This window comes from Falco biarmicus, chromosome 12 (genome assembly GCF_023638135.1).
Source record: "Falco biarmicus isolate bFalBia1 chromosome 12, bFalBia1.pri, whole genome shotgun sequence".
Lineage (NCBI taxonomy): Eukaryota > Metazoa > Chordata > Aves > Falconiformes > Falconidae > Falco > Falco biarmicus.
Window position 1 is genome coordinate 12429671 of NC_079299.1, and position 16250 is coordinate 12445920.

A 16250-nucleotide genomic window follows, 5' to 3' on the forward strand; every position below is an offset into this window, starting at 1 on the left:
TACAGCACCTTTGGGCCAGCACTGATGCAAGTGAGAAGAATGAGATGGGGATAAAATTGTCAGAGATGCCACAGGTAACACTAAAAAAAGGGAGTATTGCTTATTCAGTGGGTGTCCCATAGACACACAGGCTACATATAAAAGTTAAACACATATGCTCCAACTAGCCACCCAGGACTCCCGGGCAAAGCAGTACAAAGATTTGGCAAAATTGGTTAGGATTAAACCTCATTTAGAATAGATCTGCCAAATCCACACAATGCAGAAATTGCCCCTTAGGTGATGTGTTCTTCTCAAGGTGCCTGAAGGAATGTGAGGGCAGTGCTGTAGCTGTTTTTTATGGCAAAAGACTAAGGTTACATGCTGACTAAAAGCACAGCCTGAAAAGAGAAGGGAAGTCCCGAGGTTAAAAGCTACTGGTGAAATACTAGGGGACAGCATAGGGCACAGGAAGGCAAGGCTGATGTACCTGTCACCCACATCACCTATCAGAAAGGGCCCCAGAACCCCACTCAAAATTTTGTTCTTGAGGAAATTATTTGGTTAGCTCCAGGAGACAGCTTGAGCATACATTGTTCCAATAATTGGGGTTGTTTAGCTTGGAGAATAGAAGGCTGTGGGGAGACCCTGTTACAGTTTATGTACTTAAAGGAGGCTTATAAGAAAGATGGGGACAAAATTTTAGTAGGGCCTGTAGCAATAGGACATGGGGTAATGGTTTTAAACTAAAAGAGGGTAGATTAGACCAGATTAAGGAAGAAATTTTTTACAATGAGGGTGGTGAAACACTGAAACAGGTTGCCCAGAGAGGTGGCAGATGCTCCATCCCTGGAAACATTCAAGGACAGGCTGGATGGGGCTCTGAGCAACCTGCTCTGGTTGAAGATGCCCCTGCGCATTCCAGAGCCAGCTGGACTAGGTGATCTTTAAAGGTCCCTCCCAACCCAAACTATTCTGTAATTCTTGCACATGTAGTAAAGATTAGGCGCCTAAGACACAGTGTGAACCAAAAAGTCAAACTTCTTGGCAGAGGAAAAAGGATTCATCCTTGTAGGACTTTACATCTCACAATTTGAAAGGCAGAGGTAGTTATCCAAATACCTCTATCAATCCTGTTCCAAGAAAAGTGGAATCTCTTTAATACTGTGCTGCCTAGCCCAGCTACATTATATTAGATCATCAATAGCATTTTATGGGCAGCCACATTCAAAGCAGCAGCAGAGACTGTATAGCATTAGCGCTAGTATTTGGCTCCCAAAAGAGAGCCATGCTTTACACTGCATCCCATGTGGCACCCCATCAGGGAATCTGTCTGCAGCTGTTGGACCCCAGAATCACCTCTGATCTCACCTAGCAATGAAGTTAGAAGAGGGATACAATACAGAGGGAAAGGAACAGTTGCATCAGATGACTTTCCAAGACTTGGGTGCATTAGAGAGAAGGGGAAAGTTCAGAAGTGTTGGTTTCTGTTGTTGGGAATTTTTTGGTTTGTGGGGGGGGTTTTGTTTGGCTCTTTTTTTTTTTTGACAGAAACAGTGATAAGTGCATGTTTTTTTAAGCAGGGGCATAGATCTCTTCAGCTTGGAACAACTTGAATATTGTTGAGCTTTTCAGCAAGTCTATGCTTCTCACAGAGGTTGTTACTCTTAGTGACTTCTCACCATCTCAGTGAAGAGTTGTGACGTCTTTTGGGAGGAGATATCTGCACTTTAGAAGAAGTGTGACCTCACAGGAACTGACCTCAGTGGTACCTTTCTGATCAGAGTAGAATCAGAAGGGAAAACCCTGACTTTTTTAAACATTTACTTAAACCAGTTATCAGATAGTTCATTAACATAATTATTCTGTTATTCTTTTGGATAATATGAAAATATGTGGAGTTCTACAGGATTCCAGAAATGAAAACAGGAGTTGAGCAAGCTGATGAACAGGTTTTTCCTTATCTCCTTTCAGAAATACATCTTGTTTAGAAGCATAATCTCTCTTTCACCATGGGACCATTCTGCCCTTACACAGAGACGCCTTGTTTTTAACTAAAAAACCCCCAAATAATAATGAAAAGAGGTGGCAACACATAGTAAATTTTGATCCCAGAGCTAAACTATACCTTGCCTTACCTGAGAAAAGTAGAAAAGGGGATAATTTTCAAGTTTTCTATTTGGAGAACCTTTGTACTAGGTAATAAGCTAAACCTAAATAGCCTACAACTCTAAACAAGCTAAAGTAATTGCAAACCATGGGGTGAGCTGTGAGCACTACTAACAAACACCTTTGGGAGAAACTGGGGGGATGTGGTCCTGCAGCTCTTTTCAGAGCCATACAAATGAGTAAGTTTCACACTTTTTCAAAGGCAGTACTGAAAGTGTGGAGATCTTTCAAAAGGATCATGCCTCCAGGAACTCTCATTCTTCTCCACTGCCCTCACCAGCGTTGCCCTAAAGGAAGCACTGTTTGGCATTAGGACAGTATATGTTCTTATGTGTTCACTATTCTATTTCATTCAATGCCCTGTTCCCGACACTGGATGAAATGCCTGGATAAAACAGCTTCAGTGAGCAAACGGCACGAGGCAGCCTTCTCTCTTACTCCTTCCCATCTAAACTGCTACCACAAAAGCTATTTTTATGCATTTTGAAATCTGAAAATACACTCATTGCTCCATTCTGATAATGCTTAGATTTAAAAGAAACAGGGTTGTTTTTTTCGGTAGTTACAGTGAAAAAAAAAATTACTATGTTTGTATAGTACTTGTGTGTTTTAAATAACTGATTAATTTTGCTGATCCTAAAAGTATCAACAAATACTTTCTTTTATACTATTGTGTCAAAAGACTCAGCAAATGACCTTCCAAGTACAGTAGTATATTTGTAATGGGTAGTATCAAAACCAGTTTCCATCATGAAATTGCTGACCTTTCCCCCACAAATTTATGGGGTCCCTGCTTCAAACACTGCAGTGTAGTTAACAAATGTTCAAGGCCAAGACCCTGATGTACTTAATTGCACTCTAATTTCACAAATAGTAATTCCATGATGCCACCATATTTCAGCAAGTGATTAGAAATCTAGTCCTACAATCCAATTCAGCCCAAGCCAGTAAACACCACATAAATAGCCATTTCATTGAAAAGTGTATATTACACTAACAAATCCATTTTTAAAAGACTTTTAAACCTTTTCTGAGCTATCTTAAAAGTCGTATTAGAAGCATAGTTCAAAACACACCTAGAGAGATGGACAGAAATTATTTTTTTGCGAAGAATACAGAAGAAGCTGTGTAGCTGTAATTCTGTCATACTTTGTATCGTGCATCACTTGAGCAAGCCATTGACTCTGTATGCCAGGCTACATACAGCCCTAGTCCCTTCAAATCAGCATTTTAATAAGTAATTAGGCACAGACTGTTCTTTTAGCAGAGACTGGTTTTAATGTTGTTGGCCCCACATTTTATATTTGAAAGCATCATACTGGGTTCTCTGTTCCACTGTGGCATCTGTATATTTAAAACAACATAGTATCTCTTGAACATTTCAAATCTTAATTTATAGATTTTCAACACTTCCTGCAACTCTGGTTTGTTTGGGTGTGATTTTTTTCCTCCCCACTGTTTGTATTTCACACTAGAAACCCAAACTGTGAAGAGGACCGTTTATGAGATACTATATGAACACAGAACATCTGCAAGTTCTCAGGAGCAGAGATCGTCTAAATAGGCAAAACCAAAGGCAGTAACTTTCTAAAGGTCACATGGCAGACCAACAGCAGAGATGTAACACCAAGTCCTCTGTTTCCTAGTCCAAAATTCATCTACTAAACAAATGATTGTTGTTTTTTTCTAGTTAAGGAAACCCAAGCAAAACTCATGCTGCTACAACAGAAGGGAACAGTATCTCCTCCTTAGCAGTACAGTTACAGAGAAAGTACCCGATGGCTCCCCAAGTTGTTAAGCATGGGTAGATTGACAGACTGAGAATGAAGTATTAAAGCTGTCTAAGGTTAGAAATAGAACCCACAGTTGGCTTTGAAGATATGACACATTAGTTAAAATTGACCCTCAAATCATTCACATTCAATGGCTATTTGCAGTCCAGGGATTGCATGAGCATACAACTCCAGTACCACATCTCCACAGGATGTAAAGCAATGCAGTATAAGAGAATAATATCTTATTACATCCTTTATATGAAACAAGTGAAAGCATATTTTATGGCAGAAGCAATACCAGGGGCTCAAACTTAGAACACCAATGCTGACCCATGATTCTATCCTTGGTTAAGTAGCTGTCAGCATTCCCAGGAGACCTTCTTGTGCACTGTATTCCCTTTACAACAGCAGCATATTTTTAAACCATTTATAAGCATGATGATTTCCATTTCTTATATTATTTGAGAAAAACAATCTACTGGTCAAAATACAGATGTGACTAATTTTGTAGAACTAATACCAGAACTTAAATACATTCAGTAGTCTAAAACCTGTATCTACGCACTGAAATACATATATCTTCAGCAATACTGACACTGTGGCTTTAGTGAAGACAGCTATGCATTAAAAGCTGTCGTGTTACACGCAAAGAAATACATAAAATAACCCTAATGTTACAAAGCCTACTACTCAAATGTTACAAGATGGCAGGACAGGGGTTTGCCTGGGCAACCTTAAAACAAACCTGATTTCCCCTGTGATATAGGCTTTGTGTGATGTCTTGTCTTTCATGGTTTTTGTATTTAGTTTAAATCACAAAAGCATGGCATTCAATATGATATTACCCAGTATTCTTTCCTTTAAGATATACCTTTTGTATTGTTGTCCAACTGGCACCCAGACCTTGGACAAAGAATTATCTTTTTTTCTTGGATTTAGCCACAGTACTGATAACTAGAGAACCTGAATCTGGAAGGGGTATCTTGGATACTTCAGAGGACAAAGTGAAAAGAACGCTTACAAGTGATGCTGTGCCTAAGGCAGGGAAATGCTTCCAAGCATTTATCATGCTGTCTGTAGCTATATGCTTCTTTTAGTAGCTAAAGAGCAATTAGCAGGCTTCTGTAATGAGTTCAGTAGCAAGGCCAAATCAAGGGAAGCCTAACATCACCTGATCCTTATGGTGGGACCCAACCAGCATGCTCTGGCTCACATACTGGGTTCATTCTTCCAAGATAAAGTTCTTCACAGATGAATACTGCAACATTTCAGGGGATGAAACAACTGAGAGATTGAAATCTCTAAGGGTCTGAAGATCATAGCAAACTTCATGGTATGCATCACACTTCTTTGTAAAGATCAGTAAATAGTGATAGGTATGTTATTAAAAATGAATGCAAACACATTCTTAGTGAACGCTTGTGACTTTGCTCACATAAAAGAACTCCAAACAACAAAACCAGTTCCTCAGTGTAGCATTCAAATACATTAACCTCCCTTTTCTTGTTGGAAGTGCCCTGCTTTAATCACTGCATTCCTCTAAATGTCAGCAAAATGCACAGCAATTATCCCACTTTATTCATCTTCAGAACATAGTCCATCCCATGCATTGAACCAATCAAGTTCTCTATCAAGAAAATACAACTGTCCTCTACAGTCACAGTTTTCTATAAAATTCAAGCCCTTATTAGAAGATATGAAGGTACTTGAGTTGCTTGTGTTACCAGTGAAAAAACTTCCTTCAGTTTTTTCTGAAGAAGAAAAAAAAAATAAGAAAACGTTTTTGTCAGTACAAGAAAAAATTTCCTCAGCAGCAAGTGGGACGCTGCCACTGAAATTTCCCAAGTCAAAGTTTTACTTAAGGACACCTGAAGAGGTTCCTTAGAGTGACATTGGGTAGATATTCAAGCCAAAAAATTAAAAGTTTCTCAAACTAATATACAAATGGAAGACAAGAGGATCTTGCTATAGAAAATATCTATTGATTAGTAGTGAGTTCACATAGCCATCTCTACTTAAAACAAAAATGCTTTTTAATATGAAATTGCAATCCAAAATAAGTATTGGCTTACCTGACCAGAAAGCGATGTAGTCCAACATCAAAACTTCTGTAAGAAAAAAGATTCACCATATTTTAATAATTAAAAAAAAATAAAATACTACTCTGTTAGGTATTGTACAAACACTGCATTTCAAAACAATCAATAATACCAAAAATAAATATAAAACTGCTGGAATTGATAAAAGAGATGCAAAAGTGTAATATTCAAATTCCCAGCCGTAATGACATGTGAAATTTAAGATTATCATCATATGGAAAGATTTAGATGCATGTTAAAAAGCTCACAAATCCCTTGTTTGGTTATTTCTTCAGTAAAGCAGTAACATTCAGAGTGGTATAACCCACACGAAGCATAAATTGTTTATATTCTGTATAATTTTGGAAGCATCCTGATAACCAGCGAGTCTGCATGTTTCCTGTCACATACACAATGATCCTCTACGCAAAACTACTGTGCCATCCCTCCTTTCCCCTTTTGTGCTCTGTACTGCACTAACGGATCACTGTGAATTCTCTCCATGATAAAGAATAGTCAAAGAACCCCCTTAAGTCTCCTTCAGATACACAGAATATACTGAGAAGTGGGCCTTACAAGCGTGTTCCACTCAGCTCTGGTGAGGAAAATAACTTTGAAGATTTATGACAATAAGTACAAGTTAGATCACACTAAATTACAAGAACCACGCCTAAAAACTTCAGCATTAACAACATACATTAGCCATAAGCATCAGTGTTTGTTTTCCTTTTCTCAGCTGTCCCTCAGCTAGCTCAGCAGAATCAAGTTCACGAACAATATACTAGCAAATCCTTGATACTACAGGAAGGTATCCACTGATTTCAGACATTTACTCAGTATCTGAAGTACGTGCCAGTTTTATGATACTATCAATGTAATCCCAGATTAACTGTGTGCATAACAGCACAATTGGAAAAAACAAATGTCTTGTTTGTAGTGCTGGACTTGCTCTGAAATGGGCTTCATTCTGTGCACAGAAAACGTTTTTGCATATACTAAACTCAAGAACCCTGTTAAAAAAAACCAACTGATTGGTCATTTGGGTACAACATGGTTTTATTTTAACAGTATTGCTTGCAGTGTGCTGCCTCCTACCTGGAACAAGAGAAGTCATCAGATAGTTAATGGCATCCTGGTAACAACAGATAATGAGCAGTAGAAATTCTAGGAGCTAAAGAGGGAGGGAAACACTGGTTCAGCAGGGTGATGATGAGGGGAACAAATTTCCCACTTAAAAGCTGCCTTGCAACAGAAAAAAATATTCTGCCAAGAACATGCACATGGCCACCATTAAACCTATATTTTCACATTCCTAAAATCATTCCCCATTTTACATTATTGTTTTGTTACTGTGTAATTATACTGCATGAAGTGTATCCAGTTATCTTTCCGCGTTCCTCTTGCCTGAACACATACTGTAATTTGGCTCCCCCTCTTCACCAAAATATTCTGTGTTGTACAGCCAGTTGTTTGTATCAGAGCTGCCCACAGTCTGCATTTATACCTCTGAAAACCTTTTCTTCCTAGGACCAAGCACTTCAGTATGCTTGTGCTGGGATGGGGAAAAGAAACTCATAGAATTCCAGGGAACAGATATATGCTAAATAGTCGTCTTGTGTATCTTCAGCCAAGCTCATCTTTTCAGGTTCTCCTAGCTATCCTGCAATGGCAATGACCACATCTGCTATCGTCTCTGAAGGGACACAACAACTGAGCTTCTTGTGGACAGCGATGTGGCGCATAACAGTACCACCACTCTTGACAACGAATGAGAAGCCAAAGGGCTTTGGCCTACAACGAACATGGAAACTGAATGATCCTGCTAAGCTGAGATGATCAGAGCTGAAGGAAGTTGAGTGGACAAAGTTGAGGCAGAGTGGGCTCAGACAGGGAGGGAAAATTAGACCTTTGCTGTGGACTTCAATGCCATCTTTTCTCTCATTTTTCACCGTTACCAAAACATAATGCACTTGTTATTAAAAAAAAGCTTTATACTTTATTTCATGCAGGCTTTACTGATGGAAATATATCCACAAAGTATTCAATAAGTATTAAAAATGAACATGCATAGAACCAATTTATTAGAATAAATGAAAAGAAGGAAAAAAGATGAAAGCCTCACTAGGTCCATTATTCCTAAGATGGATGCTGTACTGATACTACCTAAGATCCTGAATTCTCAGTGTAAGCAGCCAGTTAAAAAAATTAACTACACTATGACCAACAGAATTTTGAGAATATACAGTAGAATCAAAGTGTGCACCTAGATCTTAAAATCACCTTAGGATAGTGTAATTGATTAGTTCTAAAAGCAAGAACAAGGCCAAACAAATTCAAACTGTAAATGAAAAAAAATAGTTGGGATTGCTTAAGGCTATGGATATTGGGTACATACACTTTTAAGCACCTAGGATAACGAATAGAGAGTGTGCAAGGCAAAAATACTGAAAAGCTAGAGGCTGGTTTTGACAAAACACTATCACAGACTCTTTCAGCTGTTCTACTTGTTCATATTTAAATACGTACTGTATTTAAGTCTACAAGTGAAGTTAAAGTACAGTGAAGTAGCAATGGAAACAGATCTGGTAGTTGTAATTAATCCTTCTGTTCTCAGATGGAAATATAAAGGGGTAAAAAGGGTTTGTATAGCAATGTTCAGACTGCAACTCAGGGTGGAGTAAGCAACTTCATTAAATGAAAAAAGAACAAGTTATCACATTGCATTTCTACTAAACATTTCATAATGATCCCCTTCAACATCACAGGAATCCACCTATCAGGCACAACAGGGTGTCGCCACAATTAACTCAATTACACCTGCCACAATTATACACCACACAGACATGATTATCTAAGTACACCCATATTTACTTGACATAGCAATATGGTTTATAATCAGCTTCAAACAGTGTATTTGATCCTGAGCTTCTCTGCAAAATACAGGATTTATCTGGTAGCCCCTGCAATTTAGGATGCCTCAGTTACATAAAAGTTTCACAAATGCTTTTTGAAATCCTATAACGAGCACAATTTTCTGAAATAAAGGTTTTAATTAAAATCTAAAATAACAAGGGAAAGGATATCCATAGCAATACAAGTAAAAAATGCTCTGCCAGTTAAATTCCTTACACTGCTAAAATGTCAGTAGCAAAATAATACTTAAATTTTTGGAGAAATAATGGGTAAAATCTAGTTTTTCAAAATAGTAATGCAGTCTTTGAAGAGAGCAAAATCTTGACTAGTCAGTGGAACAATAAAGGGGAGATATATTTAACCTCCATTTCATAATCATGTTGCTCATTACAGACAATTCAATAGCTATTTACTTTATAAAAACAACTCTAATTGCATTCCTCTGAAGGGCAGTTTTCAATCAGTTCTGTACACAACTAATGCTTTTGTTAAGCATGAAGTTCTACTTTCTGATACATTTCAACAAAAGATTATACATATAATCTTTCCTAATCAAATTCGTCTTTTCCCAGTACATCAACTAGAAATGGGTGACCAACAATATACATACACTAAACTAACAAGGACCTTTTCCAAAATATAATCTTTGAAATATCTGCCTGCAAGCACACATATCTCTCCTCAAGGTACATTTTCAGAATTATTTTAGACATGTGGTTTCTGCTTTGAAAGCTAAATGCATAATGCAACGAGGTGCCTCCAAATTTGCATTCAGCACAAAGCTGATGGGAGAGAAGTAAAGAGTCCTTTTATATAGAAAAGATATGAAAAGGCAGAAACATGCTGGTATGAACCATAGTCAGTAGCAATAGCACATGCACTGAAATTGTCAATCTGATGATTTCCAGGGAAAAAAAGGTACAAAAACCTTTTTGTCCCCAGGATACAAAAAGGCATATATACGTATCTGAAAGACAAATGAGTAAAACTGTGGTAAGTTGCTGTTCATGCTGCAATTAGGGTATCAGTGAAGCCAATCATCTGTTTCCCTCTTGTGTCATAGGTACTTTAGACTCACTCTGAGATTTCCATCTGTTCAATTTCTTTATAGTTGGACCTTATTTTGAAGTCCTGTGCTCACCACTTGCCACTTAAAGAGTGCATGGTTCTTCAAGTGTATCTGCCTATTGCAAGCTGGTGCATGCTGATATATATCAGGATCAAAAACTGGTCAGGACCTTCTAGGACCTTGTTCACACTTTCCTGGACAGATGCCCTGAGCTCAGCACAGGTCAGCAGACACGGTGGCTCCTAGTGGAGCTACAGATTGACACACAGCAACAGACTTGCTCCCGAGCATTTTCATCCAAATGCCCACCCCGGTCAGCACTCTTTACAAGCATGTTATCCGATGGATTGCGTATGGGTCCCACTTTCCACAAGGCTGTGTGTTCCTTTAGCTGAGGTCTAAACTCCAATTCCTCAGCAGAGGAGTTGTTTGAACCTTCAGTATACAACTTTTAAATTCAATGATGTTTTGCCAACCAATGTGATTCAAGGACCTGATGCCACACCTACCTAGATGAAAACTGCTACTCATTAGCAGCATTAGGGACTACAATTCGTAATTCCAGTATGATGGCTAAAGGACCCCCAAATCACAAGGTTTGACTGTGAGACCTCATTCCCAATAACTTACAGCCAAAAAAACTTAAGTGCCAAGCACCTGTCAGGATCATATGAATCAATTTAAACTCATTACTAGAACCATTTTTTATGAAACTAATTGCAGTAATTGGAGTTGCCAAACCCTGATTTTCCATATCCATATTTTGAAACCATGTGCTGAAGAGAAAGCAGCACAGCTTTGTTTTCTGTCAGTTCCTCCTGAAGGACTGCTGGGCTGCACACTATTCCTGGAAACAAAACACAACAAATCATGCAACATTTAGCATAATCTGGGAAGTATTTGGCTAACCATGCACTTCAGCAAAGATACCCACTGCAAGCAGATGGCATACCACCACTCTGAAAAAGCAGATAGCGGCACGATTCTAACTTTGGGCCCTTCCTTATGGGGAATAGATCTAGGTAGATAGCTTGCCATTTTAAAGAGTTCGAAATCAGTAACATATATGGAGACAGGTAAATGTGATACTGTGTGCCCACAGACCATACTGCATTGCAGACAGAAACATCCTAGATGCGTTAAAAACAGTCATGTTGCTGCTGGAACATGAACACTTTTGAATGCAGGAAGGAATGGTGTAGTTTCTGTAAGCAGAGGAGGAGTTCAAGCAGCAGCACTACCCTACATTTCACTGAGGCAAACAATAATTGCACTTAAATCTCTTAAAATCAGCTAGACTAGTTGCCATCTATGGTGATGATCCAGCAAGTGGATTATTTGTTATAGCTTCAGCACTCTACCCTGTGGGTATTTAACATCTCTCAAAAGAAGTATTGTAGTCGCTGCAACATTTCAAGAATGGCCCTCCACACTTCCTTTTACAAATATGGCTAAACTTGACATTAGAAAGTGTAACTCATTCACATATCCTCAGGGTAGCCCGTCCTATTTAACCACAGAACAGTGTTTGCAAGACCAGCACTTCCATTAGCAGCCTTTGCAAATGTATCTGGCATTTTGCCGGTGAGCTGCTGACTAAGAGTCTCTCACATCAGGACATTTTGCACTGGAGACAGAGAGGTCACTGAATGACAGTTGCCTTCACTGGCACAATGCTTTTAAGTTGCTTCATTGTTCCTCCTTGTCAAGCAATATCTTGGAGCCAGAATGCCCAAGAGACTGTGTAAATGACAGAATTCCCCTGACAGATGCCCCACCATTTATTTCTGGATCCTCCTACTTCTGCTCATCTGTCTTCCAATGCTGCCCGTGGCAACCTCCCCAACTGGCAAGCCCTCAAAGATGAAAGCTTCCAAGTTACAAGTAATTACAAGTGTGCAACATAAGTCTCAAACATGTTTTAGAGTCTTGCTGAAGATAAGATTACTACAGGGAAAGCAGATAGCAAAGTCTATATGCAGGTTTTGTAACTGCTATTATTTAATGTCTCAGTGAACTATAAAATTTACTGAAGCAAATTCCCTAGAGGGGGTACGCCTAGTAGACTAAGTATTTTTCAGGTAGTGACTGCTACCAATTGCTTCATCATCATCATTATTAAAGATCTGGGAAAGCCATCCATATTTTTAAGACACTTTTGCCTGTCTACAACTTGCATGGATTCAGACATACTGTTTTCTGCAAGTTTACTTGAAACCTACACCTTCACAGCAAAGCTTGTCTCTTCAGTGACAATCAGCACACTTCCTATTAACTGCCACCACACTAGGATACACTATTTAGAAAACAGATGCACAACCTAAAACAGAAAAACAAAAATCAAGTTGCCACAAGATATTTTACAGTAGAAATAAAATATAGCAAGCAAACTGAAAATATTCATCTAAAAAGCCCAGACTGTTTAGTCTTGTTTGTTTTTAAAATGAAGATGGGAAGATGCATGATAAAAAAAAAAAAAAAAAAAAGAGATCCACTACAATACAACCACTCATTTGGATCTGCTACCTAAACTATAGAATATACTTTTGGACACTGAACCTTGAAAGTCACATCACATTTTCTGGGGACTCTTGCCACATACAAGCATGTTCTTGGAGTTCTCATTTTTACTTTGGTCTTTTAATTAGTGCAAGACACTTGGTGAATTTCACCCACATAGATTTTCCAGTATTCCCACTGATATGGCGTTGGAATCAGAAAAAAACACATAATATGGAGCTCTTTTGGCTTTCCTATCATTTCCTATGTAAAACCAAAACATCACCATTCTTACCACGCAACATACAATGAAGCAAATCCTGGCTCAATCCAATGAGAAAACTCCTGTTTAATGAAACGCAACATTCTTTTAAACATCAAGATTTTAAGAACTACTTAAGCCTAGATCTCAAGCTTCAATAGACTGTCTTTTCTTTGCAAGCTTTGATTTTAAGTTTTAACCACCTGCAATGCAGCAAACTAGTAGTAGCTCTCTTTTGTCTCAATGTAAAAATGCAGTTAAAAGTAAAAAAGATAAATCTGTTCTTTTAAAGAAAAAATATGAAGACTGTCAAATGCTTTTATATCATGTCTTTGACAAGCAATTTCTTGTTACATTAATAATAAGCAGGACTTGTATATACATGAAGATATCTATCATATTCTCTGACACTTACTTAAGTATATGCTAGAATTTTAACACTACATACTTAGATAAAACACTTTGAACTTCTGTTCTGTTTCTTCCTGGAATGATTCAGCAGTACCAGGTTGCCTTTTGGTTTCCCCCATTATTAGAAAAACCAAAGCTGCCACTGCATTCAGCTTGTGCTACGTGCCTCCATCCAGAGTTCCCACTCACTGCTGTGGAGCTCTTCAGGACCAATACAGCCAATGTGTAAATATTCACCTTACCTCACAAAAACAGTACTTTGTAAATATGTGATTAATTTAAGGGTAAACAGAACAAACCCTAGACATTTTACTTGTGAAGGATTTCCTGCATAGCATTGCAGGGAGAAGCTAGGGCTTCCTGTACCTATGAGAAGTGGAAATCCACAGTGAAATACTGACCCAGTCAAAATCAGCAGCAAAACCCTCACCGATTTCAACAGAGGCAGAAATACCTGGACTGACTCTGGCAGCCTGTATAACACAGGATACAGTCAAACTTTGGTATACACTTTGTTAAAGGCACCTTCACCTCCGAGTAGAAAATATCAGTAAGTCCCAAATCTGTAGTTTCAGTTATTAGTTGGAACCCCAGGCTGCAGACCTGCACAGCAAAAATTATCTACAGTAAGATAGCTGCAAGAAGAAAGTTCTTTTGTGGACCACATAAGGAGACTACACAAACTGCTCGTGGTCTCAAGCCTAAAAATTGTATCCATAATCTAAGATGTTTTGTTGTTTCATTTTAATTTAAACACACAATCTGTATTATACCAGAAAGTCTGAGGAAAGTTTTAATGATCTAACACAGCAACTTCCCCCCACCCCTGCAATCTCCTGACCAGAGAGACAAGCAGAATTTTAAGCAGACATCAGTCATTGCCGATGTTCATGTAAGATTACGCACAGGTTTGCCCACTTAGGAGGCTTTAAGACAAATTAGTTCTGTTTCTCACAGATCCATCACATTGGATCTTGGTGATACAGTTCAGCAGATACTTTTCTTAAAAAGAGCAAATCTTCTTTGTATTCCGTTACTTCTGTATTCTCTCCTAGAACCTTTCAAAAGAAATATTACTTTAATTTTATACCTTCCCTGATTCTTCAAAAGCCTGTGGTAGCTCACGGAGAGTGATGAAACCTAATGCCCTTTATTAGCGGCAAACTCCCATAGGGTAAGTTCTTCAGTCTTCCTCAAGACTCTTGCAATGCAGTGCGATTGTCCAATTATTATGAGTTCCCTATCTTTACTGCAAATGGAACAATGAAGTTTATTAATAGTCATTACTCATTTTCTACAGTGGTAGTGAGCAGCAGTAATATTCGTATCTATGCAGAGCTCATGTCAAATACTGTGAAGAATGGGCTTCTTGGGTGATCAGCAGTAGGTGGGCTTAGCTTGTTTGTTAAAAAAATTCAAGTTACAGTAACAAACCAGTCACTATGCAAATAAGTTTCCAATAATTATGCAATTTAGACCCAAGAAGGATTAGTACGCTTCATTATTGTCTCTTTTTACACTCCAAAGAGACAATTTTTTTTTTCTCTACAGAAGAGATTTAAGGAGCCTTTTAAAGCTTTAATATAACCAGCAAAATGAGCTGTACAGTAGGTAAGAACTGTAGCATGCACTAATTTGGCTGACATCAGAAGCAGTTAATTTTTTTGTCTCTATCGGCAAAAGAATGACTAACCAGTCCAGGACTAAAGTGTCTATCATCTATTTAGGTGACATTAGCTAAAAATAATGAGTCACAGATCAATGTTCGGTTTTAAGCATCCCAACAGTTACTGAAAAATATAACAAGTCAGTAAGTCAGGAAAAGGGTTAATTTTCAACTTGGAAACAAGTTATTCCACTACCAAAATTGTGCACTAATTCTGCAATTAAATACCCAACTTTGGGGCAAACAGCTTAAGTATTCTGATATTGGTAAGCAGATGTAACATTTAAGTTACACATAGCTCCACAGACTTTCTAAGGAGGGTTCTCTTCAAAAGACCCCCCTGACTCCAGCTGTTACTCTGCATAGCAGCTGTGTATTTCACACAAGAGCATACTGCTTACAAGTACCACAGGGGTTGTAGGTGGCCAGGACATACAGAGAGATGTGCCTTACTTTAAACCCTGGTCCTTACACACCAGCAGAAGGAAAAAAGAACCCTTTTCTGTCTGAGACTCTCACCCAGCATCTTCAAAGACCCTGTAAAAACTTCTCAAGAATGAAATATAGTATTCTTTAAGCTTTTTAAGGCACATCATCCACAAATCTATGCAAACACAAGCTTTCCATGAAAAACTGTTCTTATACATGTTATTTTTACTACCGATTTGGGATCCAATTTGGTGTACTTGTCCACACAGGACACACAAACCAGATCTTATGACTTCAGGGTGTTGCAGTTTGCCAAAGGAGGCTTAACATGGCTCATGGGCATTGATGTATTTGGACTTCTGCACACTTTGGAAATACTGATTTCTTCTTAAGGTTTCAGTACAATTTCCTCTTAGTCACGAGCACCAGGCCACTTCAAAACTGTGGGTGTAATTTATTTAATCAAACTATGCTTTTAAATATTTTTTTTCATAATTCAAGATCACTTTTAAAAATATTGGGTGGGGAAAAGGTGCCTTTTGATTTTTAAATAGAAATGCTGCAGCACTAACATTTTTAAGATTAAAACCAGTGAGAAACTAGATCATCAAAAGCCATTTTTGTTTTACCTGATACACAGTCTAAAACACACTGAACAACTTTCTCTTTGAAAAAAATCTAAGGTTGCAAATATACCAGAAGTGACACTCCCAATCTCCAAGAGAAAGGGAAATACGCATAAACCTGTCCTTCCTTTTCTTGTCTCAGTTTCAGCTGCTGGGTAAGTTCCATCAGAGGCATGGTAGTAGAAAGCTTTCAGAAACAGCTGTCTAGAATACAGGATAGATAAAAAACAAACCACCTCAAAATAACTGATCCTCTTGAAGCTGCCTGCTAGGGCTTTCTTTTATAGCACTTAAAACATCATTCTCTGTTCATAGCACAAGTAGGCTTGGCCCAGCATCCCTGCTCTGATCCCCAGACAGCATCCCCTCCCAAG

General features: G+C 38.3%; 1 protein-coding gene across 2 annotated transcripts in view; it reads right to left on the minus strand.

The window, feature by feature from the left end:
* The window catches only part of HHAT (hedgehog acyltransferase), a 162444-nt gene that overhangs the window by 119463 nt on the left and 26731 nt on the right, over window positions 1–16250 (minus strand). For both annotated transcript variants that reach the window (XM_056357456.1, XM_056357455.1), the window contains exon 9: window positions 5996–6031. In XM_056357456.1, coding sequence (XP_056213431.1) covers window positions 5996–6031 — 36 coding nt within the window. The remainder of the gene's footprint in view (window positions 1–5995; window positions 6032–16250) is intronic.